The sequence below is a fragment of the Xenopus laevis genome, chromosome 3L, assembly GCF_017654675.1.
Source record: "Xenopus laevis strain J_2021 chromosome 3L, Xenopus_laevis_v10.1, whole genome shotgun sequence".
NCBI classification, from domain to species: domain Eukaryota; kingdom Metazoa; phylum Chordata; class Amphibia; order Anura; family Pipidae; genus Xenopus; species Xenopus laevis.
In genome coordinates, this window is record NC_054375.1 from 78,953,889 (window position 1) to 78,980,249 (window position 26,361).

Below are 26,361 nucleotides of genomic sequence, written 5' to 3' on the forward strand. Positions count from 1 at the left end.
TATCAAAGTTACAGCAACAATAGACTTGGGGAATAGTTACCACTCTCTCTGGGCAATATCCCTCTGGTGAAGCACTACGGCATGGGTTTCTCAGCCTGGGGTCTTGTATCTTGGCACCAGACTTGGTCCTCACCTCACCCACTGTATTCAGCCTGGGGTCTTGGTACCCTATCTAGTCCTCAACTCACCCACTGTAGTCCCTGCTCTAGTGGTTGAAATACCACGGGGTCCTAACCCTACTATTTCTCCTCATTGGAGCCACATCTGCTCACTAACTACCCTGTGCTGACTCTCACTCCTAGAGTGACTATTACTGTATTCACTATCACTAACTCACACGTAACTAACTTCACCGGCAGACCTGGACCTGTAGTACCTCTCAGCGAGGCAAAGTCCCAGGACAGACCCCGACCGCATGGTGCTAAACCCCTTTATATTGACAAACAGTGCCATCTAGTGGACAATCTCCATGAACTAACGTGGACCCAGCAAGGAACATAGCTGCCAGAGTTAACTAAAGGACCCTTAGGTGTCCAAATACTAAAGGGGAACTGCCTGAGTAATTTAACCCAAATCTCAGGGTCCCTACAATTGTGTCCTGGATTTCTTGCCCTTCTTGCTTTGTTCCTGACCACGTCTGATTGCTGCCTGCCTCCGAACCCATGCCTGAATACAACAAGCCTTCTTTACCCTTCTGCTACCACACACTGAACTCTGTATCTAGTGCATCCTCCTTAGCCCAGAAACTGAAGAGCCACAGGGAATAGATTTGGCAGTGCATTGAAGGTCCCACCCCATTTTGTCCTGCTGGTAAGGGTTAGGGAAATTCTTTCTTCCCAACTGTAAACTACTTACCTATATTATGCCTTCTACTTGCTGGTGTTTATTAATTATTGTCTGCCTGTATTTATACATGGAATTGCTATGACTCAAAGAAAATGTGTCTTTGTCCCAAACATTATGGAGGGCACTCTACATGAAATTGCCACTGTGCCATCCTGCTATGAGTTCTGGGGGTATTATGGCATCCTGCTATGAGTGTTAATGGTATTCTACAAAAAATACAGGCTGAATCTGTAAAATGGGGAATGGCTTATTGGGGTCATCTCCCAAAGTGGGTGTGACCTAAACATTTTGCCACGATGAGCTTCGCTCTCTGCAATTCTTTCCCCAACAAAATCTGATCCCCCTATAGCTAGAATATACAGTCATATTTCAATGGGGGGAAAGTCTGTCAGACTCTATCAAATTGTATGTAGTTGGATGAAGACACAGCATGCTACATTTCATCTGACAGTCATGTTGTGTTACTTGTAACTTGTGAATTTGTTGATCTGGCACCATCCTACAAAATCTCCTGTGGAGTTTAGCTCTACAAGTTATCTAATACCAAGGAACTCTGGTAGGCCATCTCATTTCTGAATGTTAGAGAGTTGCACTGTATAGTTGCAACACTGCAATATACTTCTCGACAAAAAGTACTATTGCAATGTGTTGTATTACTGCATTGATATTTATTAATTACTCACACCTCCAATCACATTAAAAAGATACGAAAAATTAAACCTTTTATTCCAACTATCATAACATTGTCTTTGCTCGATTTTGCCATGAAAGCATTTTACATTACCTCTCCATGTTTCTGCTATAGTATTCCATTAGTGTGAGAAATTCTAAATGGCAAGAGGGACAGTCTGGTTCAGGTAAAAATTACTTACCAAAGCAGCTATTACTATAAAGTAGACCAATTGATTTCCCGAGTTTAAATGAGTTTCTCAATTGTATTATTACCTTTATAATTGATTGATATCGGTGTACAATAAATTAACTTAATAAATGTATTATTGCATACAACCTTGTAAGGATCTGCAAAGGGATACATGGAAAATGGCTTTCTGTGACATATATGGGCACTTCAAATATCTAGTCAAGCCCTTTAGCCTCTGCAATGCCCCAGTCAACAGTGTACCTTATAAGTACAACACCTTTTAGGCCCAGATTGGCAATATGAATATTCTGGCAAATTTCAGAGGGGCGGCTGTAGATGCCATAAACAGCTGTGCCATAGGATATACACCATACATTTCTTACCATCCACAGGTCCTGAATTCCGTTTGCTAAATGAAAGGGTACTGGGAATTTCTCCATGGCAGTGCTTCCACCTAGTGGGATCTGGGGATGCACCTACAGGTAGCCCCAGTAGGAACAAATGATTAATTACAGTAAAACAAATATAACTTTATATAAATTGAAGATGCAAAGTAAAGTATATTTACACAAAGCAATACAAATACTGCCCTGGGGTACCCATGTGGTCTTCTGACTCCTGGCACAGTCTCTACCCAAGACACGGTCCCACACGCCACTTTTGCTGGACACACATTCACAGTTCAAAGAGCTCTTTATCGCAGGTAGCGCTACCTGCCTCCTATACCTTTCCTTTGGATAGCAGCAGTAGCTTCCACATAGCAGGCACACAATCAACAAATGTCCTAATACAGGGGACACACACTGGGATCCTTCAAAACCTTTACCTCAGGCAGATCACTCACCGAGGGCTCACACAGAACTGGTACAGGCATCCACAGCGAAATCTTCAGGGCAGCTCCAACACTCCTCTGGAGCGTGAGCACATCCCAGCCTTTTTCATGGGAATCATTTTCCAGGCAGCTCCTGCACATTCGCTCTGCTGCATCTGAGCTCTAGAACCTCCATGGTCAAGCTCACAAGGCTTAAGCCCTCCACGGGCCTCTCACATCTTTAAGCCCCTACATCTTGATTACATTCCCTGCACTCCAGACTGGAGTGAAACTAGGAAGTAGACTGCCACTGATCACATGGCAGCTCAGCTATATGAATAAATGGCTCAACAGTGACACCTTCTGGCCAAATCTGAAATCTGCCAGGGCACACTGCACAGGGTAAAAAAAACTCACTCCTCCTCTCTTATCCAATTTAGGTCCAACTCTTAGCTGGCCACAAGGTCCAACCATGTGGGAGTTTTAGACCATAGGGGAAATCAACCATATGGATCCCTACATTGCCACTATTTATTGGGCATGTGGGGGAACTATTTGGGCCTCTGTGTACTCTGTGGGCCTAATTTGAATCTCGGCCCAGGCCTGATCCCTTTAGTGAAATTGGGGAACAGGGAATCTGTATGGAGCAATAGGACTAGGTATTGCGTAAACACTCGTAAATACTAGGTCTGTAGTTAAACACTAAGTTTAAAGTTTAGTGTCCCTTTCTCTAGTGTTTCAATCTGGCAGCTCAGAAATTCAGGCGCAGACTCTGAACTGTTACAATTTTGCAACATTTAGTTGATACAGTTTTCAGCAGTATCTCTGGAGTGTTAGCAACTATTGTATCAATTCTAACAGCGGCCTTTAATAAAACTCAGGGATTCTGCTCAGCAGGGATAAAGATAAGAAATGTATCAATTTAGAACAGTTTAGAGAGTCGGTGCCCCCCCCCCAGAGCTGCTTTAGAAGGTGAAAAATTACACGTTACACTTCAATTTTAGAAAAAAAGTCATGCATAGAAAATAGAAAGTAATTGAAAAAGTCTTTATTTCTAGTGAACTATCTGAAACCAACTGAACTGAAAAAAGTGTTGGAAGGTGAACAACCCCTAAAGCAGTTTTAGTTTTTGAAGCTTAAAAGTACTTGCTAGTTTGGGATTGAGGTAACTTTCCTGGTGTCCTTTTGTATCGTCTTGGTCAACTAATGAAACCTAAGAATTCAGGGGTCTTTTTAAAACCAAATTTTTCAAGTTTTCCATAAAATTCATTGCAGCATTTATACAAAGTGTTGAAATATCACTAGGGCCTTGTTGTCCTAGGCTCTCCAATCCGATCAGAAGATGGTGGCCAAAATGGATACAGCCTGGGTTTAAGTTAAACAGAAAATGGTCATCGCTCTTTGGGCCAACAGGGTAATAATATAGTGGATAATGTACCCCCTACTGTAATTTATAAATATATTATAAGTCACAAAGGAGTTATGTGACCATATAAAAGCATGAGGCCGCAGGGGGAGTGCTTTTATACAGGTCACATAACTCCGTGGTGACTATTAATATCTTTATAAATTTTAAGTGGCGGGGTACATTATTCATTATAATCTACAGTTTCTGGGTTCAGTTTTTACTTTTTGAAGATCTCTGTCTTTGCTTTTTACATAATGCCATACTTTAGTCTATTTTGCTGGTGTCTCTACAAGTTGAATTTTATCTTTAACTGCAGCTCTTTTAGGTACCTGTATTTTTTTCTTGCTTTCTAAATGTCACACATCTCCTGCAGTTGCCTCCCTGGTGTTGCTCTTTTCCTCACAGGATTCATCTACATTTTCACTCCCCCTCCCGTCCACTATCTAAAGTATTGCTCCCCCTCTGTGTGACATAATTTTCTTTTACTGCATCAGAGACGGGTGAAGCAGAGAAGGAGGGGGAGTGAGTGGATGGGAGGCGAAGCGAGACTTAGGCAGTGTAAGGGAGGGGGAGCGAGACTTCAGACACTGGACAGGAGGGGGAGTGAAAATGGAGAGGAATCCTGTGAGGAAAGCAACACCAGGGAGGCAGCTTCAGGAGACTTGTGACAGGAGTGAGACATGCGATGTAGGAAAGAGAAGCCCTTCATCACATAAAACCGGTGAATCACGTTTTGGGAAGTAATGAAATGTGGAGCCCGAAAGCAATAGTGGTGGGAAGCAAGGGTAGAGGAGAAGGCAGCAGCTGCGAGTGCTGTCTCTTTAAGATTACAATCCGCGCGTTCTGTCGAAAGAATATAATATATATAAAGGATATAATTTACAGTCTGGTCCCATAGGTAAATGACCAGACTGTAGATTATATAGTGAATAAAGTACCCCCTCTTGTAAAATATAAGGATATTATAAGTTACCGAGGAGTTTCATGATCATATAAAAACACGAAGCCGAAGGCCGAGTGCTTTTATATAGGTCATGGAACTCTGAGGTAAATTCTAATATCCTCATATTTTACAACTGGGGGTACTTTATTTATTATAATACACACATTTCAGTGAGTCATGTGACAGAAATGATATCAGAACTCACGGTTTATAACCGATGACATCAGAACTCCCCGTTTATCCTATATAATCCTATATAATAAAGTTGAAGTGTCTCTGCGTCCAGTCCCTGTGTCCGTGGGATTGCGCTACTGCGCATGTGCCCCACGGACCGTCTAGCGCCCGTTAATTTAACGGGCTTAATGTCTAGTAAGGATATAATTTACAAGATATTCATGGCTTTTGTGTATTATATAATAATAATAACTATCCCACCCAGGTAACTATGGATACAGGTACAAGCACATACTAGAGAAAAAAAATTGCCTAGCAAAGAATGGACTAAGACACAGGGGAAACTAACCCAACAGCTAGTGTTGTTAGATGTAGCGGGTCACAGGCCGAGAATCCACTCCTACTCTACTTTATGTGCCTGCAACAGGATACATTGTGTAAGCCTGGCCCTGGGTACAGGCACACAGTGGATTTCTAATGAAATGCAACAGTTTGCATTTTTGCCCAAATAGATTCAATATTTTTGGCCTGTGGACAAATGGATCCACCACCTCTGAGAAAAATAAATAAATATATATATAAATATATATTTATTTCCTACTATTAGACTTCTTTCTTTTAAATGCAAAGTAACAAATATACTTTCTTCTGAAACAATGTTTCACCAAAACACCATTACTGCCCAATATAATAGGTACACATTTACACGTTCCCTTATTTGGCTACGTAAAGAGACAGAAACCACTCATGGGGGTATATTTATCAAAAAGTGATATAAAAGAGTATTTATCAACGAGTGAAAGTTCATCCTTTGATAAATACACATAGAAATGAATGTAGAGTGGCAAAATTTTATTCTAGGGGCAAATTCACTAACCTCCGAAAAATTGCCAGTGACGGCTTCGCTCCCATCGCAACACTTCGCCAGGACAACGCTAATTCACTAAAATCCAAAGTTGCGTCCAGGGCGCCGAACACTGCCGAAGGTGTGCTAGCGTTACTGTGCCAAGTGAAGCTACGCTACTGTTGCCTAATTTGCATACGGCGGGAAGTTAAAGTTGAATGGACGTATATGTTGCAGAAAATACATTACACTACACAGGCCCGGACACCTTAATAAAATAAAGTTGTTATATTGCCCTACACATGAGCCCAGTATATAGTTTATGTGCCATATGTTAGGAAATGTAGGGGGGAAGCCAGTTACCCCCAAAAAAATTTTATGCTTTTTTCAGCCTATCACCCTGAAAAAAGGAAAAGACACCAGCGTTTTTTGGGATGTAGAAAAATATTCAACTATTTTTTTTGGGAACTCCTATCTACTCTACTGCACTTGGCCTGGTCTGAGGTGGAGAAGGCAAGTCTGCGATAGAGGTAACTGTCAGTAAAATCCGCATCTTAGTGAATTTGCATAGTTACGTCCATTCACCAGAGCGCAAATTTGCCTGGTGTTAGGGAGCTTAGTACCGCTAGAGTCTATCTCCTTCGCTACTGAAGTAAATCGGCTAAGTTCCAAATGACGTCACACTGGCAAATTTCTGCCAGCGTTAGTCACTTCGCCCTTTAGTAAATTTGCCCCTAGAGGACTGTGGAGATCTCTAACTTAATTTTTTTTTATAAATATATATACCCCATCTGCAGTGGTGGTATTTTAACACGCGTGGTCCTTTAACCACCCAACAGACCAGATCTCACACGAGAATTTGCTTTTAAACGGACGCTCGTAACATGAGAATACCAAAGTGGACTCTAGAGTCACATAAACGTTTACACACCCACAGTGTTACCACAGTAACCAAAACATAGCCTACAGGACTGAGCAGCCGCTTTGCCTCTCTAATGATGGCGGGACGTATCAGCCATGACGCAGCTGCGTGGAAGCTAGTGGGGAGGGGCGACACACGCTGTAGTGAGAGCGCATTGTTTGTTTGAAAGGAGGAATCTGGGCCGAGCCGTGGCCGTCTAGTAGAGGGGCCGGGGAGAGACTGGGGCGGCGGCGCAGATCCTATGGATTAAGGATCTTTGGGTTGTTACCGCCAGACTGTTTCGTTTCTTCTCGACTGGATCAAACTGGGAGACGCACTGAAGACGCAGGGGAGCGGTGCGGTCCTTTGTGATCGGCTCCGCGGCTCGTCTGCAGTTTACGGGAAAACGGATCGCCGAGCGAGCCGTCTCCATTAGCCGCTGACAAGCCAGTGTGAGCAAGTCCGTAGCCAGCAGGTGCGTTAAATCTATCTAATTCACGGTTTCTCACTGGACACTCCAGTTTCGACTGTGTCCCTCCAGTTCTATTTGATTCACACAACTCTATTACCCACCGACAACCTTCGGCCTTTGTTGTAGCGGAACAAAAGCTGCAGAGGCTCATGTTGGACAGCCCTGCCCTGACCTCTCTCTTTCTCCCGCCCCCAGGCAACTGCCGGCGTCAGGGGAAGGAGGACGCTCAGTGCTTCCCCTCTGTGTATGTGTACACTCTGCTGCCTGCGCTTGTTTTGTTAGACGCCATGTTTGTCGTTCTGACTATAAACAGGCCGAGGGATGTGGTTGTCGTTATTGACTGTACGGTGGCCGATTGGCAGACTTAATAGAAACTCTCCCCGTAGATAAACGGCCACCCCCATTGATTTGAACGGACCCGGGAAAGCGTTTGGTGCAGTGACGTCAAGGGGCTGGCATCCTTCCCAAGGTTTTAGGGGATATTAACCTTCCCTTCGCCAGTGTGTTACCTCAGTGCAACTACTGCAAGAGCCTTTAGCCAGTGTAGGGCATGGTAATCTATGTTGGGCTAAGAGCTGTGAGTCGCTAGCTGGTCTAACCGGAAGGTGTGTGGAATACTTGCTGGGCAACTTGTGATGATAAAGTTTTCCCCGAGTCACGTGACTTTCTGATCTCACTCCAGCTGTTCTGCGCTTCTGCGAGCTTTTCTGTTAACTGTTGGAGTGCTGGGGACAATTGATCTGTGTGCATACCGTGTACTAGATTTCAGGAAAGAAGGTTATGTATGTCAACTGTGTTGGTAAACTAGTCAAGGGCTTGAGTGTTCTAGTCCATTGTTATCTCTTTTGGAAAGTAATCTTTGCTTTGTGATGGGCAACAAACATGTTCTGCTTCTGTCATGATTTTTCTGTATTTCTTTTCCACTTCTGTATGTGAGATGCACGTAGTCACTGGCACGTTTGCCTTATATTATCGCCTGATCATGTTCTGCTCTTCTGCTTGTATTTCATACGGTGCTACTGCAGTTACATTGACTCCAGCTCCATGTGAATCTCTTTACCCTGAGCTTGTTGTGTTCTTTGGCAGGATGCAATGAAATCTACTCTAAGCCTCCTACGAGCAGCAGCTATTTATTGCCTTGTCGGTCGTGTTTAACTTGGAGTATTTCCTCCCCAAATGTACAGGAAGAGTAGAAATGATGTAGTGCAATCTCTGGCTTTTATTTATTGAAGTTAGCGAGTAATGCAAAGGCAGAATGTTAATAACTGTTACCGTTAGGTGATGCACCCATCATGTCTGATGTTTAGCATTATTTACTTAACATATTACATCTGCTGAGTGTGCACTGTCTTGTCCTGTCCCTGCACTACGCTGTCCTGTCTTGCAGGAGTTGCATATTTTTGCAGTTGCACTTTTTTGCAGTTGCACTTTTTTGCAGTTGCACTTTTTTGCAGTTGCACTTTTTTGCAGTTGTACATCTATGTTGTGTGTAGCACCCTGGTCCTAGAGGAACGTTGTTTTGTTTCACTGTGTACTGTACAAATGTATATGGATGAAATGACAAACTCACTCTTGACTTGACTACAGTACATGTGTTATTGCACATGCAATTGGTTTTGTGTAGGATGTTTTAAAATGGTTGTTTTGGAAAACAACGCCCCCTTCTTACTTCTAGAAAATGTCACTCTAATCAACATTTCAGTATACATTAAAGATTTTCAGTTACTTTATAGTACTTTATAAATGCGATGGCAGTTGAAAGCACTGTTTATCTTTTCCTGTTTGGTTTGGTTCTGACTACTGAAGCAGCCTAGCAGAAGTCAGTTTAGCAGTACCCCAGGCTGCAGTTTTTTTTTTTTTTTTTTTTTTTTTTTTTTAAAGCAAACAAGATCACTGGCCCCGGGGTCTCAGGTAAGCATTTATAATCACTGTGTTGGAGGAGGTGTGGTTTACGTTTGGCACCACTCTGTGAATAATACCTTTCATTCTCCTTTTGCACAATTGAAAATGTTCTGTATTTTTGGAAACCAAACTGTGATTTTTGCTTGAATGAAGAAAAAAAGCTTTTGAGTGCAGTGCCTCGGTAAACATTGACTGTTTTCCCCACATTCCAAATCTTTTGTGCCATACTCTTACCTTTTTGGAATATCTGGTATGGTATGCTTTAAACAGTAAACAGTGAGATGCTTGAGGGGAAGAGAAAAACACTCTATAGCAAGTGGTACATCCTGAACAGAAACCACAGAAACCAGTCACTTTTAATCAGTTTTTCAGTTTTGCTTTCCTTTTCTTCCTCTACCTTGTGCTTTGCATATTAAATACATGCTTAGGCATTAAAGGGGTTATGTAATAATAGGCACTAAATTTGCCCAGGAGCACCTGTTTAAAAGCAAACATCTTATTGGTTGCTATGCATCATTATTTAGATTTGTATTGTAATTTGCTGTTCTTCACACTATTCATAATTTTTTTCCAATCTGTGAAGTTATTAAAGGTTAAAAAGGAGGAAACTGGAATTCAGCAGTTGCGTTTGAACCCCCAAAAACCATAAAGGGGTTGTACACCTTTACATTAACTAAGCATGATATATAGATGTATTCTGAGACGATATGTAATTGGCTTTGATTTTTTAGTACTTTGAGTTATTTAGATTTTTATTCAGCAGTTATCCAGTTTGCAAATTCAGCACTCTGGTTGCTAGGGTCTTAATTACCCTAGCAGCCATGCATTGATTTGAATGAGAGACAGGTATATGTATAGGAGAGGGTCTGAATAGAAAGAAGAGTAATAAAATGTAGCAATGACTTTTGTAGCCTTACAGAGCATTTGTTTTTTTAGATGGGGCCAGTGACCCCCATTTGAAATCTGGAAAGAGTCAGAAAAAAGGCTAATAATTCAGAAACTATACAAATGAAGTCCAAATGAAAGTTGCTAAGAATTGACCATTTTATAACATACTAAAAGATAATTTATAAGAATTTAAAACGTAAAAAATTCGAATTCAGGGAGTAGTTATCCATGAGTCGTTTATTTTCTGTTTGATATTTTATGAGTGGAAAAAAAAAAAAATTTTTTTTTAACGTTTCGGCTCCTCTATTTGGCCCGTCATCAGGATTCGGTCCTGCTCTGAAATGTCTTGAGAAAGATCCAGAACAGGACCGAAACGTTGACAATGAATTTTCCTTTTTAACTGCATTATGAAATATAGATAGATAGAGATCTATATCTATATCTATATCTATATCTATATCTATATATATATATATATATATATATATATATATATATATATATATATTTCGGCTGTGACCCAGGCTTTGTCAAAGTGGGTCACAGCCGAAACGTTAGTTTCTAAATAAAAAACATTTATACTTTGGATAAGTCCTGTGAGTGCGGCTGCTTTTTGGGAGGACTATCTATCTATCTATCTATCTATCTATCTATCTATCTATCTATCTATCTATCTATCTATCTATCTATCTATCTATCTAAAAAACCTTTTTTAAATTTATTTTATATAACTGTTACTTGGCAACTGTAGACACACTTTTGGCTTGATTTCTATCGGGAGGCTTATAAAGTTTTAAATTCTGTTTATAAAAGCACATCTTTAACGCTGCTCTAAAGACTTGAGCCTTGCCTTTGCTTGCTATTACATTTTTTAACTAGAGTTTCATTTTGCCAGAGATTCATAAACAGCTAGTGAATTCTTATTTTCATGCATACAATAGACTAGGTTGTTCAATATTGAGTCAACAGATAAAAGATTATAATGTATAATAGCAAACACACTGCACTATTTACATACTTCTATAAAGAGGACATTTTTATCTCTAACAATTGTGGTGATACTATTCCTTTAATATAAGCACATGAATATGGCTTAAGTTGTTTGAATTTTTTATTAACCTGTAGACTCTGTTGTTCTGTGATATTTTTTGTTTCCAACCAGCTTCTCACATTTTTATTTTGTGATTTAGTTACTATGCTTTCTTGCAGACTGCCTAAAATGAGGCGAAAAGGACGTTGGCACAGGGTTCCTGCTCCCCGTTCCTCTACTTCTCCATGTAGTATTAAACATTCTCCTACACGGGAAACCTTGACTTATGCCCAAGCTCAAAGAATGGTTGAAATTGAAATAGAGGGTCGTTTACACAGGATCAGTATTTTTGATCCTTTGGAGATTGTTTCGGAAGATGATCTTACTGCTCAAGAAATTAGTGAATGTAATAGCAATAAAGAAAACAGCGAGCAGCCTCCCCAGATTTGTCTAAGATCCAAGAGGCATAAAGCAAGCAAGGAGAAAAAGAAAAGTGAAGTTCTTCCAGCTGCTCATGGCCACACTACTACCAGCGTTCTCCCAGAGCCCAAAGTTCGTGTTATAGAATGTAGTCCACCATCTGCTCCACACAGGTCTCCCAGCTATTACAAGTTTCAGGACAAATCATCTGAAGAGCTTGATAAAGAAGTAGAGTATGACATGGATGAGGAAGATTATGCCTGGCTGGAAATAATTAATGAGAAACGTAAAAGTGAGGGATGTTCTGCAGTGTCCCAAGACATATTTGAATTTCTTATGGACAGATTTGAAAAGGAATCTTACTGTGAAAACCAAAAGCAGGGTGACCAGCAGTCATTAATTGATGAGGATGCAGTATGTTGCATTTGTATGGATGGTGAATGTCAAAACAGCAATGTCATCTTATTTTGTGATATGTGTAACTTAGCTGTACACCAAGAGTGTTATGGGGTGCCATATATACCAGAAGGACAGTGGCTTTGTAGGCATTGTCTTCAGTCTCGTAATATACCCATTGACTGTGTTTTGTGCCCAAATAAAGGAGGTGCCTTTAAAAAGACTGATGATGATAGATGGGGTCATGTTGTGTGTGCTTTATGGATACCAGAAGTTGGATTTGCAAATACAGCTTTTATTGAGCCTATTGATGGTGTTCGAAACATTCCTCCGGCAAGATGGAAGTTAACTTGTTACCTCTGCAAGCAAAAAGGTGTTGGTGCCTGTATCCAGTGCCATAAGGCTAATTGTTATACTGCTTTTCATGTGACCTGTGCTCAGAAAGCCGGTTTATATATGAAGATGGAACCCGTGAAAGAAGTGACTGGCAGTACCACAACATTCTCTGTTAAAAAGACTGCGTACTGTGACGCACATATGCCTCCAGGTTGTGTGAGGAGACCATTAAATATTTATGAGGAGCCAGAATCTAAAAATGGGATTTGTAGAAAAAGTTCTGAGAAAAATATCCGATCAACATCAAAAGCGAGGAGGAAAGCTAAGAAAGCAAAACAAGATTTAAATGAAACATGTAATGTTCTCCCAACAGTCACTGTACCTGATATACCACCTCAAAGGTAAGATCCTAAACAAACATTCTTTTTATATTATTTAATTGACTTGATTTGCAGAGTTAAATTATCAAAGATAAAATATCCATTAATAGTTTTTGAAAGGAAACTATACCCCCAAAATGAATATGTAAGCAACATTTTATAACATATTAAGTTACATATTAAAGAATTTTACCAAACTGGAATATATTTTTAAGAACATATTGCCCATTTGCATCTCTTGCCTTGAACCACCATTTCGTGATGGTCTGTGTGCTGCCTCAGATCACCTGACCAGAAATACTACAACTCTTAACTGTAACAGGAAGAAGTGGTGAAGCAAAAGACAGAACTCTGTTAATTGGCTCATGTGACCTAACAATTATAGTTTGTTTGTGTGCATAGTGAATCGTACGATCCCAGGGGCAGGTCCTTATTTTTTAAAATGTCAATTTTCTTCTATTTATGTTACCCAATGGCACATACTATTAGAAAAGTATATTATTATGAAAATGGTTTGTTTACATTAAGCTGGGTTTTACACATGTGCTGTTTTATGCAATATCTTTTAATAGAGACCACATTGTTTGGGGGGTATAGTTTTCCTTTAAAGCGATTCTGACACGTTCCTATAAAAATCATAGGAACGTGTCAGTATGAAGAAAATGCTGCACATAAAATATTTCCTGCAAAGGCCCCCCCCCCGCAAATCCGCCCCCAGCCCTGCGCACCTTTCTCAGCCGAATCGGTTCCTGCACTGACTGATCTTCCGGGTTGCTTCACTGACGCAGGGCTGGGGGCGGAGCGATCCTTCCATAGGCTGACGTCCAGTTGTGGTATGTAATCGGCCAATGGAAGGATCGCGCCACCCCCATCCCTGCGTCAGTGAAGCAAACCGGAAGATGTAGGAAACAGTTGAAGAGATTTAGTCAGCATTTCAATTCAGTTGAAGAGATCTTTTAGGTGGGTCGGATGAGTGCGGGTTTGCTGGGCTGGGGCGGCTTTGCGGGGGGCTTTGATGGGAAATATTTTGTGTGCAGCATTTTCTTCATACTGACACGTTCCTATGATTTTTATAGGAAAGTGTCAGTATCACTTTAAGGAAAAATAAAGGGCTATAACATTGTAAAAAGGGATAAAAATGATCGAATATCTTCCCTTTTTACAATGTTATAGCCCTTTATTTCAGAATGTCAATGTCAGATGTATTTATTGGTAAAATACACAAGGTTAAGCATTCACTCCAGCCCTTTACTTTATACTAAAGTTGGCATTTGTATCCAACTGTTCAACCTCCAGGTTGAATGGTTTGATACTGTACGAGTGACCATACATGTGCATGACCCCGTTCCATTTGTCAAAGTGATCAGAACTGCAGAATTTGAAAAGTACTTGCTGATCCTCTTCACTTCCTCATTTGAAAATTTTCATCCACCCGTCAACATGGCATATCAGTATTGATAATTCCCAGTGCAGGCTTGGTTTCATATTCATATCAATTGGAGACTGTCAGCAGGTATTGTTTGTTCACTGTAACCCCACGCCACATTTATCATGTTTGGTTTTCTATGTTGATGGTTTTCTTCATACAGATTTGGGATCACTTATCTGGAAATCTTTTTATACAGAAAGCCCCTAATTTCCAGAAGGCCATTTTAAGCAAATAATCCTGTTTTTTATAAAAGATTTCCTTTTTTTCTGTATCAGTGTCCGCAATACAAACCTATTAGGTTTATTTAATGTTTACATTATTTGTAGCAGACATTTCTCTGAAAAGGTACAGGCCCACAGCATGGTGGGCAATAGATTCTTTACCTGTACACTGGTTAAAGAAACCGTAACCTCAAAAAATTAGTGTTTTAAAGTAATAAAAATATAATGCAATAAATAAAAATATTTATAATAAAAATATCCTGCCCTGGTAAAACTGCTGTGTTTGCTTCAGAAACACTACTTTTATTTATATAAATAAGCTACTGTGTAGCAATGGGGGCAACCATTCAAAAGAGAAAAGGTTCGAGTTATAAAGCAGATAAGCTCTGTAGAACATATTAGTGTAATCTGTTATCCACTATTTAACCTGTGCCATTTTTTAAATTTCCACCATTGCTACACAGCAGCTTGTTTATATGAACTATAGTAGTGTTTCTGAATCAATCACATCAGTTTTACCAATGCAAGGCAACACTACATGATATTTTCATTACTTTAAAATACTCTGATTTTTTTAGTGTTACTTTTCCTTTAAGTGAAGTTTATTTTTGTTAGTCATTTTAAGGTAATGGATCCAGTTAATGCATTTTGCACCTGTAGAAAAACAACCACATGCTATAAATGTAACTTTCACGGTGATGTAATGCGTTGTCTCATTAATGTGGTTCACACCTGACGCATCTTTTTGTGTATCAGCCCTATTTAACCCATCAAATGTGTACTTTATGCGTATGGTATGTTAACAAAAAATTACTATAGTCACTAACTTTCTTTTAAAGGAGAACTAACCCAAAAGGCAAGTCAAACCCAATGGCGACACCATTAAATCATCTTCTTGAGTTGTTTCAGTCACACTGGGCTGGGGGCAGCGCGATCTCTCCATAGACTAATTACAAATGAAGCAAGCCAAATATAGCATAAAAGCTTCACCAATGAAGTAACTCGTCAAATTACATAGATGGCCCAGGTGCTCTGGACAATCCATAAATAGATAAACAAAAATGTTGGAGCAAGGCACTCTGATAGGTCACACATAGATCAGATCAAAAATGGCTAAAAATATGAAAATTCTATTTATATAAGCATCTCTCGCCTTATTTTATATAGATAAAATTTTCATATTTTTATCAGAGTGCTTCTCCAACATTTTTGTTTATCTAATTACAAATGAAAACAGGACACCAGCCTATGGAGGGATCGCACAATATTACAATTTGTTGATTCTGGAATATAATTTTATATGGTACAGTGAACTATTTGCAATGTAAACATAATCATTTAGAAGTAAAAAAAAATTACCATAAAAATCACGACAGAATTCCTTTAAGAACACAGTACTGTATGCAAACACCTGCCTCGTATGCATATGATCTAAAGGCATCATAATAGTTATTTTATTGTGACTTCTACTAATCTAAATATATCTTTTTTTTTTTTTTTTTTTTTTTTTTCTCCCCCCCCTCAGAGTAAATAAAATTGTAAATCAAGTCTCTATTCCGAGGAAAAAGCAGTTCATTGAAAGAGTTCACAGTTACTGGATGTTAAAAAGACTTTCAAGAAATGGCATTCCTTTGTTGAGGAGGCTTCAGTCAAGTTTACAGTCACAGAGGAATGTACAAGAGGTATAGACCCCAATACATTAAGACATTTTGAAATATCTTTAGTAGATTTGCTTATATTTAAAGGGGTAGATATTAAAAATAAAAACATTGAAATGCAGTCTAACAGCCATTATCTGAATGCACTTGTTATGAATGGTTCCTTACCTTCATTCGTGGTATTGGAAATTGCAGATCAAATTGAACTTTACAAAAAGAATAGCTTGTATCAAGCGCTTTTTCCTGGTGTTTTAACTCCCCAGGGTTTAACATCTGTTCTTTTTATGATCTTCACAGGGTTACATCATTTCTGCCTTTAGAAGGCTGCTATCAATACAGTGCTGAGAGCTGAATAATTTAACCTGTCTACTTTTCAAGTAACACCATTTGATGTATCCATATGCAATATACAACAGTAAAATAAATGCATGCCGATCCTAACATGGCTTTACTTTTACTAAAATACATTTAATTCAAAATAATTAGCTATAAAACAGACGTGGGCACAAATATACACATGCAATCGGCACATGCCAAGTACCCCTTTGTATTTCTGTCTGGTGGGTTTTGAAACACTAGTTATGCCTGTTGTCACTGAATAGGTTGTATGCTGTGGTCAAGAGTGTCTGGGAATAACAGGAAGATGTCTTATAGTCCATTTTCAAAACAAGGCTTTGAGTTGGAATACCAGTAATAAATTCATATGAAAGTCAGAAATCAGTCCATTAACTCACTTTTTGAAAATTTTAGAGTGACGACGATGAGGAAGTACAGGCCCTGAAGAAGAAATTGAAGTACTTGCAGCGTTTAAGACATGACCTCGAAAGGGCTCGATTGTTGATTGAACTAATCCGAAAACGTGAAAAACTAAAGCGTGAGCAGGTATGTTACTGTATTCTTTCATCAAAATGTTTTTTTCCCTCCACTTGGTGGGTGACTGAAAATATTTCATTTTGTTTTTTTGACCTTTTAGGGTAGACGTAATTATATGGTATTCAAGTAATTCCAAAATTTACAAATGCAGATGCCAGGCTACGTATCTATTGCAGGTATAGGACCCCTTATCCAGAAACCACAGGTCACAGGCATTCCATATAAAAGATCTTGTATCTGTACTATATATGTAACATGATGCCTACTATGTATATTGAAACCAAAGTGTAGCCTAATGAATCCAATTAATAGAGATCTTAAGGCACGATTCTGCACAGGATGAGTCCTCCTGAAGGATCCCGGGATCTCTGCTCAGGGGCTTCATAGACATAAGTAAAACAATTATGTTATGCATAGATAAGTGACCCCTTACATGTAAAGGTTGCACAGTTTACTCCTGTGGTTGTATACTGTGGGGTTTTTTTCCAATATATATTTGTCATTCTTTTATAGTGCCATAATCCTTGCTCCAATTCCTGTCAAAAACCTCTTTATCTTCGTTATGTGTTACAACCTTCTGATATTACACTCTCTTGTTTTTTGGCATTTAAAGTAAATTCAATCCCTTTAGCTCTTAATGGTGTAGTTCAGGGTTGGCCGTAAAGATCATTTTTGGACCATATCCCCATAGGAGTCCATACTGCAGTTTGGAAAATTTTTGCTTTAAGCTACCACAGATTCTAGGTTGTAGAGATCATTTAAAATGTGCTTAAGTTTACCTTCACTTATAATAGGTTAAATTAAGCAAAGGGAAATTTTACGTAGTCCAGTAACTGGGACAGTGTGGATGCTGAGTCTATTAATATTGTATGGTTAACACTTATTCTAAATCTGTTGACTAGGTTAAGGTTGAGCAAGTTGCTATGGAACTTAAACTGACTCCGCTCACTGTATTGCTACGATCCCTTCTTGAACAGCTGCAGGAAAAGGATCCAGCTCGTATATTTGCTCATCCTGTTAATCTTTCAGAGGTGAGTATTTTTAATTTTTGTGAGCTCTTCATGTCATCACAAATCGTTAATTTGGGTTGACAAAGGCTATAAAATTCAACCCTTCATAGGCAAAAAGGCAAGAAGCCATAAAGCTAAACCTCTCCAAATGATTCCCAGAGTTGACACATGCATGCAGACATACATATAGAAACCTATTGTTACACTAACATAAATTATAGAGCGCACTTTTAACTAAAGCTTACAAAACTTTTCTCAAGAACATTTGTCTTGGTTCTGGGACCTATTTCAAGACCTTATATTATAAATGATATTCTAAAACTATCAGTAGTTCTTGAGATTACTGTAGCCTAGGTATTTTGCATGTCCAAGAAGTACTTATAGCAATTCTTAAGGTATGAATATAGTCTGGAAGATAACGGCTCCCTGGCACAAGATGACAGCTCCCTGGTAGATATAGCACTCAGTAGTAAAAATCCCACAGGACTCCTCCAGTTACATTGAGTAGAAGAAATAATAGCCTGTCTGAAAGCCGCTCCATCATGAAGTGCTGACTCTTTATGAAAGCACATAACCAGGCAAATGGACCTGAGATGTCTGCCTACACACCAATATTACACCTAAAAAAAAATGCACTTGTTGGTTCAGGAATATGGAGTAGAGGGAATTATTTGCAGTGTAAACAGTGTCATTAAAGGAATAGTTCAGTGTAAAAATAAAAACTGGGTAAATAGATAGCCTGTGCAAAATAAAAAAATGTTTCTAATATAGTTAGTTAGCCAAAAATGTAATGTATAAAGGCTGGAGTGATTTGATGTATAACATGTCGGTCAGAACACTACTTCCTGCTTTTCAGCTCTCTTGGTGTACACTGACTGGTTACAATCAGAGACTTGAGGGGGGGCAAATGGGTCATATCTGTTGCTTTTGAATCTGAGCTGAATGCTAAGGATGAATTGCAAACTCACTGAACAGAAATGTACCATGTGGCCCCCCTTCAAGTCGCTGACTAACTCAGAGTTATAGAGCTGAAAAGCAGGAAGTTGGATTCTGGCTGTTTTATTAGACATCTGTTCACTCCAGCCTTTATACATTACATTTTTGGCTAACTATATTAGAAATATTTTTTATTTTGCACAGCCTATCTATTTACACAGTTTTTATTTTCACACGGAACTGTTCCTTTAAGAAAAAATCAAATATTAAGCTACATACTGTGAGCTATTTAGGGCACTAGCTTTTCTGACAAACTCTTGCCCACATTAGTAAGGTTTTTTTTCTGATATACAGGTTCCAGATTATTTGGACCATATAAAGCACCCTATGGATTTTTCTACTATGAAAAAACGGTTAGAAGATCAGAGATACAGAAATTTGAATGAATTTGAAGAAGATTTCAACCTTATTATTGAGAACTGTATGAAATACAATGCAAAGGATACAATTTTCTATAGAGCCGCAGTACGGTTAAGAGATCATGGAGGTGTTTTACTGAGGCAAGCTAGAAGAGAGGCTTATGTCATTGGCTTCGATGAGGAAACAGGGATGCATTTACCTGAACAACCAAAAATTGAACCCCCACCACAGTTTTCATGGGAGGATGGTAAGTCATTTGATTACCTTACACCTTGCATACTGTCTTTGAATGTATATATTTATGTTTAACAAAAAAGGTACTGCATTTATCCTGCATTTTATTTCTTATGAAATTCATAGTGGTGACCAAAATTAAAGTAAACTGGACTGGTTTCTAGGCAGATTCAGCAGCTCTGTAAGCTACTGTACGAAACCTAATGCACAAAACCTCTTTTAGACATGGTAATATCCTTGTGTCTACAGTGGTGTGAAAAACTATTTGCCCCCTTCCTGATTTCTTATTCTTTTGCATGTTTGTCACACTTAAATGTTTCTGCTCATCAAAAACCATTAACTATTGGTCAAAGATAACATAATTGAACACAAAATGCAGTTTTTAAATGAAGGTTTACGTTATTAAGGGAGAAAAAAAACTCCAAATCTACATGGGCCTGTGTGAAAAAGTGATTGCCCCCCTTGTTAAAAAATAACTTAACTGTGGTTTATCACACCTGAGTTCAATTTCAAAGGTTATAAAGCCATTTCTAAAGCTTTGGGACTCCAGCGAACCACAGTGAGAGCCATTATCCACAAATGGCAAAAACATGGAACTGTGGTGAACCTTCCCAGGAGTGGCCGGCCGACCAAAATTACCCCAAGAGCGCAGAGACAACTCATCCGAGAGGCCACAAAAGACCCCAGGACAACATCTAAAGAACTGCAGGCCTCACTTGCCTCAATTAAGGTCAGTGTTCACGACTCCACCATAAGAAAGAGACTGGGCAAAAACGGCCTGCATGGCAGATTTCCAAGGCGCAAACCACTTTTAAGCAAAAAGAAAATTAAGGCTCGTCTCAATTTTGCTAAAAAACATCTCAATGATTGCCAAGACTTTTGGGAAAATACCTTGTGGACCGATGAGACAAAAGTTGAACTTTTTGGAAGGTGCGCGTCCCGTTACATCTGGCGTAAAAGTAACACAGCATTTCAGAAAAAGAACATCATACCAATAGTAAAATATGGTGGTGGTAGTGTGATGGTCTGGGGTTGTTTTGCTGCTTCAGGACCTGGAAGACTTGCTGTGATAGATGGAACCATGAATTCTACTGTCTACCAAAAAATCCTGAAGGAGAATGTCCGGCCATCTGTTCGTCAACTCAAGCTGAAGCGATCTTGGGTGCTGCAGCAGGACAATGACCCAAAACACACCAGCAAATCCACCTCTGAATGGATGAAGAAAAACAAAATGAAGACTTTGGAGTGGCCTAGTCAAAGTCCTGACCTGAATCCTATTGAGATGTTGTGGCATGACCTTAAAAAGGCGGTTCATGCTAGAAAACCCTCAAATAAAGCTGAATTACAACAATTCTGCAAAGATGAGTGGGCCAAAATTCCTCCAGAGCGCTGTAAAAGACTCGTTGCAAGTTAGCGCAAACGCTTGATTGCAGTTATTGCTGCTAAGGGTGGCCCAACCAGTTATTAGGTTCAGGGGGCAATTACTTTTTCACACAGGTTTGGATTTCTTTTCTCCCTAAATAATAAAAACCCATTTAAAACACTCATTTAAAAACTGCATTTTGTGTTTACTTGTGTTATCTTTGACTAATAGTTAAATGTGTTTGATGATCAGAAACATTTTGTGTGACAAACATGCAAAAGAATAAGAAATCAGGAAGGGGCAAATAGTTTTTCACACCAAAAAATTCAAATGCAAAAAATTCAACAAAACTTGTAAAAGTTTTATTTTGTAAGTGTGGTTAAGGTTTTGGCATGTGCCTGAATAATCAAATCAGACCAGTGGACTGTTAAGATTGCACATGTACAGAATTATAATTATCATTTTAATGGCTTTACAGACATGTTTACATTATTCCTAGCATATTCCTATAGGAAGTTGGGTCATATACATGGTCACATGTTGGCTGGATTATCTTCTGTTTGAATACATTGTAAGATTTGTGTTGATTGTATGACTATATAATGCAACCATACATGGGACGAATTAGTAGTGGCTGAAGGTGGATTTGTTAAGATTTTCTCATTTTCAGGAAAATTATTTTGCTAAATTACAGTTTCGGCCATCCTCTGTGTGAAAACATTTTAGTGACTGATTTCACATTTTCTATTGCAGAGTGACACATGCACATGTGCACCTTGTATCTATACTCAAAATATATTTAACGATTGTACTGCAAGATTGCAATTTTTTTTATATATATTTAATTTGTTTATTCAGTTTTTTTAGAACAAAAATTTAAATACAGAATGAAACAAAGCAATAAATATTTTCTCATTACATAATCATATTCGACTCAGAAAGTAAATTTGTATATATACATAAGCATATACATATGCATCATAGAAATGATGATAAAATATAATAAAAATATGGTTCTGCCACAAGCTATTGCAGCAGATGCCCTTTTTTGTGTTCTGCTGTTGCAATAAACAAATTGTTCAGTATAAAAATGAACTTAGCCAAAAATGTAATGTATAAAGCTGGAGTGCCTGCATGTCTAACAAAATAGCCAGAACGCGATTTCCTGCTTTGCAGCTTTCTTGGTGTCCACTGATTGGTTACCAGGCAGTAACTAATCTGTGACTTGAGGCGGGGCACATGGGTCATAACTGTTGCTGTTCAATCTGAGCTGCATGCTAAGGATAAATTGCAAATACACTTAACCGTTATGTCCCATGTTTCCCCCCTTAGGGTCAGGGCACACAGGCAGATTCAGGGAGATTAGTAGCCCGGCATCAAATCTCCTCTTCTTTGGGGCGACTAATTTCCCCGAACTGCCTTCCCGCCGGCTAAAATGCAATTGCCGGCGGGATGGCACTCGGCCACTCGACTAATCTCCCTGAATCTGCCTGTTTGCCCTGTCCCTTAAAGTCGCTGACTAACTTAGAATTAGAGAGCTGAAAAGCATGAAGTAGCATTCTGTTATGTTATATTAGACATCCAGTCACTCCAGCCTTTATAGATCACATCTAAGCTATCTATTTACAGTTATTTTTTTTACACTCTACTGTTCCTTTAAAGCTTTTGTTTAAATATTTATAGAGCCATGAATGTCAATTTTTTGAAAATGTGAACAGACAGTGTTATGTCCAACTGATTTCCAGGATGATATATCTTAATAATCCAGGATGATATATCTTAAAATCTACAATTGTTTTCCATTATTTATGCTAAATTAGCAATTTAATCCTGAAATGAGTAGTTCGGTAGTAAGGAATCTTACCTTGTATGGCCATAATTCGAGAACAGCACAACCCTCCACTAAAGAAAGACTAACTTTTTTTTACCAAAGTGTTCAGACTTTGGTTATAGTGAGGATAAAAACAACTCACAGTTCTCTTTGCAATCTATGTGGGTATACAATGAATTCTTACTGAGCATGGTGGTACTACTTGAAAAAACCACACTGGCACACAAGACTTGTGTCTGCAGGGCAAGCCCTTGCAAAAAAGGCACAAGTCTCGTGTGCCAGTGTGGTTCTTTTTTATGCAGTTCACTGGGAGGTTGCCGTATCCACCAATCACTGTGCACCGAACGAACCCTAATATTTACACAACGGGTGTGCGAGTGTCCTCTCCAATTGAACTACTTGAAAGAAGTCATATTTTGTCTTACAAACTGACTACAGATTGTTGAACCTCTGGATCTGCTTTGCTATGGCAAGCAGTAGTTTGCACATAGACTGCATAGGGTGATTACAAAAAAATGTATCTAACAAATGTGTGTATTTCTGTCCTAAAGCTAAGTAAAATAAACTGGGTATCTTATTAACCGTTTAAAAGAGCAACCCCTAAAACAATCTTTATCTCTCTAGTTGACAAGCTGCTTAATCCTAATAATCGAGCACATATGGCTTTGGAAGAACAGCTGAAAGAGCTACTTGAAAAATTAGATTTGACTTTTGCAATGAAATCAAGTGGATCCAGAAGTAAACGGCTAAAGTTGCTAAAAAGAGAGATCGCCAATGTTCGCCAGATGCTATCTCAACAACATGTACAGCCCCCACAAATAGAATCCGGTATTGGAAGTTTTGAAGAAGATGGATCTATTTTGAATGATGGCGAAGAAGAGGGTAAATATTTAGCCATTTATATATGTTTAGTTTTTTAGATAATCAAACTAGGACAAATGCTTATTTTTCAAGTAACATACAGTATTTTAGCATGAATATATTTTAAGTAGGTAGACTGTTTACGGTTGGTTTGATTACATAGTCCCTTCAGATTTTATAATGATAAATTGTAAAGCTGAGACAAGGCAAACCATTATAGTTATTACACATGATTCTTTCAATCTCTTGAACTATGTTTAGATATGCTGCACCCTTTTTTTCTGCTGCTGCTCTGCAAATGGATATCCGTAACCCCATCTTCTGCAGGTTTCAGCTGCCTGAATAGGAGCTACATGTTTCTATGCTGTTAACCACTGCTTTGCTTTGGCTAAAAGCACATACTGGTAGAACCAGTGAGTGGAGGTGTAGGCAAATCTTCCCCTGCTGCCTCCCATTCTCTTCAAGGGTTTTGACTACTACTACTACTGCTGTCAAGGGAAAGCTATCTGTGGTCAAAACCTTTGTCTGCATGTTGCCACTTCTAACGGTATTAAACGAAAAGTGCAGTCACTGACCCACATGGAGCAGTGGCGGATGGACTGCAAAATGCTTTCTTTAATGTTTTTGTTGCATAGGCCTGTCTTCTGCTGCTCCTTGTGCGTGACTTTTAATTTAATATGATGCTTTTAATTTAATACGATGAAGAGTGGTGATGGCGATTTAGATGCTGCTGGCATGCAGAACACCTTGTGTGCCATAGCCCTTAACCTGCCAGACTCCGTTTGTACGGGTGGTAATTAAAATTCTTTAAAGAATATGTTAATCTTTTTGTTTAAAATCCTTAAAAGATCCCTCAAAACGACATACCATAAGCAAACTGCTGAAAACAGTAACTCCCTCATCTAACATGATGCTCCACACCCTTTTGTATACTGAGCTTTCCTTCTTCTTTGCATAGGTATCAGTCAAAGAACTGTTTACCATTCATGCTTGCTGCCTCCTGCTCCAATCGAAATCAATCAGGCATGTGCAGTAGACCACTATATGACCAACTTCCTATTCAAGGGAAGGAAAGCTTTTTATACTAAATAAGTAAGTTACTGATTTCAGCAGCAGGTTTCTGCTTCTTTCTTAAAAAAAATACATCGGATTCCATGTGTGGCACAAAGGCTTCCAAAAACAATATCCCCACATCATGAATACATTATACAGTAAGAGGCAATGGGAACTAGCACTAAAACACATTATGTACAGTTAAAGATAATGCATCTAGATATTCCCTTTCAAAAAGCAGGTTGCCTGAAGGTTGCAGTATGTCTCAGCATCCTACAGGTCCAAATTTAGCTCCGAAATCATCTGTACTGCTAAAGATTCTTCTCTGTGCCACCTAGTGGTAGATGTGAGACTAGGACTCCACAGCAGAACAGGAGGAAGTTCTGTCGCAAGAGATATGAATTAAATAGTTGAAGCAGTGGGCAGGTGGAGAGAAGTTGATGTGCTGCCATCCCACTCCTTACAAATTCACTGATGGGCATGGCATCAGCCTGAAAGCACACACATGGAGAGCAGAAAACACATGCACGGACATAGCTACTAAAATGCGAAAATATGCATTTTCGCACCAAAAGCCACTCCATATGTGTGCTGAAAAGCTTAACCCTATCTGAGTATTTGTAAGAAGAAGCAGATACATAGAAAAGCCAATGAACAGCATTGTGTGCACTGGTAGCCTAAAGGAAACGGCACAGTTTGCTTATGGTTTTCAGTTTTTACATTTGAAAGCATCTAAGAAAAACAGGTATAATAACCTAAGCAGTTATCTCAAGGTTTATGTTAGTTTATTATTGGTATGTGCATATATTTATATATGCAAGTGTATTGCTGGGCCTCTATAGCTTTGTGTATATAGATATTGATTTTTCTGGGGGTCGTTTGGAGCGGATGAACTCCACCCAACCCTCCCTATCACACACCAGAGCTGCAGACTAATCGAACCCGCACTCGGTTAAAGGAAATACTTCCTTGGCAAAAAACTTGCTCCTAGCGAGTGTAATTGTGAGTCCTATCATTCTCATTATCCGCATGCATGTGATGTTTCACACATGCACATAATGAGCAAACCAAGTTCAGTTAACACCTGTAAAACGCCCTTAAAGGAGATCTAAACCTTAAAAATGAATATGGCTAAAAATTACATATTTTATATAATGAACTTATTGCACCAGCTAAAAGTTTCAGTACTCTATAGCAGCAATGATCCATGACTTGAAACTTGTCACAGGGGGTCACCATCTTGGAAATTGTCTGCGATACTCACATGCTCAGTGTGCTAAGCTTAGGGGTCGTTGCAAATTATCAAGCAGTAATGTAATATAAGTTTATGCTACAGGGATGATTATTAAAGGGATCTATCGTGAAAATTAAAGTTTAATATAAGCTTCAGTATACTGAAATGGGAAGTTTTTTTTTAAATATAAGCAATTAAAAACTCTGTACCGTTTCCGAAATAATCAAGTTTATCTTCACTATCCCTCTCTAATGCATCTGCTAGGAAAGGAAGCCCCCCTCTAAGATATTCATTGACCGTTAGATCCAATATATCAAACGCACCAACTGCTGCATGAAGACAGAATGAAGAGAAACAGATGCTAAGAGAGGAATAGTGAAGATTAATTTGATTATTTCAGAAACAATGCAGAATATTTAATTGATTGTAGTTACAAAGTTTCTTATTTCAGTATGCTGAAGCTTATATACATTTTTCGTGATAGTTCCCCTTTAAATTCTGATGCCAGTTGCATTGGTTTCTGTGCTGCCATGTAGTAATTATCTGTATTAATTACTAATCAGCCTTATATTGTGACATTTCTATTCTATGTGTACTGTATATTGTGAGTGGGTCCCTAAGCTCA

At 38.9% G+C, this 26,361-nt stretch overlaps 1 protein-coding gene across 6 annotated transcripts in view; it reads left to right on the forward strand.

Annotated features, from left to right (window-relative positions):
* Positions 1 to 6,686: 6,686 nt before the first annotated feature.
* The window catches only part of brd1.L (bromodomain containing 1 L homeolog), a 32,553-nt gene continuing 12,878 nt past the window's right edge, over positions 6,687 to 26,361 (forward strand). Inside the window, exons 1-7 of one of the 6 annotated variants that reach the window (XM_018250955.2) lie at positions 6,687 to 7,264; positions 11,242 to 12,634; positions 15,789 to 15,945; positions 16,672 to 16,803; positions 17,697 to 17,825; positions 19,095 to 19,407; positions 23,213 to 23,470. In XM_018250955.2, the coding sequence (XP_018106444.1) occupies positions 11,247 to 12,634; positions 15,789 to 15,945; positions 16,672 to 16,803; positions 17,697 to 17,825; positions 19,095 to 19,407; positions 23,213 to 23,470 (2,377 nt within the window). In that variant the 5' untranslated portion in view covers positions 6,687 to 7,264; positions 11,242 to 11,246. 6 annotated transcript variants of the gene reach the window in all.